Here is a 334-nt window from a genome sequence, read left to right on the forward strand (position 1 = left end):
TTCCTAAAAAAAATTTTACATAAGATTGATGAGTAGGATAAGTACCCTGCATGCCTGAGTCATTTTGGTTTGAAAAACGTTTCTTATAATCATGTATTTATCAACCAAAGTCTTATAATCATCCTGTGCTCTTTTGAACTTTATTTCTGCTTTTTCCAATTCTTTTTGGCTGGCATTGTCTTTCTTCAATTTATCCAATTCAAGATTTTTTTGCATGCGCATATCTTTTGCCTTATGTAATGTCACAGTGATACTCTGTATACTTTGTACAATTTCCAAGGTAGATGATTCTTCTTCTTTTACCTGTATGTTTTTTTAAATATTTTTTTAACAA

The 334-nt window shown here is 29.6% G+C and overlaps 1 protein-coding gene across 1 annotated transcript in view; it reads right to left on the reverse strand.

Annotated features, from left to right (window-relative positions):
• Positions 1 to 334, reverse strand: part of LOC108580209 (F-BAR domain only protein 2) — an 11,215-nt gene that overhangs the window by 8,262 nt on the left and 2,619 nt on the right. The window contains exon 3 of the mRNA XM_017943918.1: positions 46 to 303. Coding sequence (XP_017799407.1) covers positions 46 to 303 — 258 coding nt within the window. The remainder of the gene's footprint in view (positions 1 to 45; positions 304 to 334) is intronic.

Source organism: Habropoda laboriosa, unplaced genomic scaffold (genome assembly GCF_001263275.1).
Source record: "Habropoda laboriosa isolate 0110345459 unplaced genomic scaffold, ASM126327v1 scaffold2, whole genome shotgun sequence".
Classification (NCBI taxonomy): Eukaryota; Metazoa; Arthropoda; class Insecta; order Hymenoptera; family Apidae; genus Habropoda; species Habropoda laboriosa.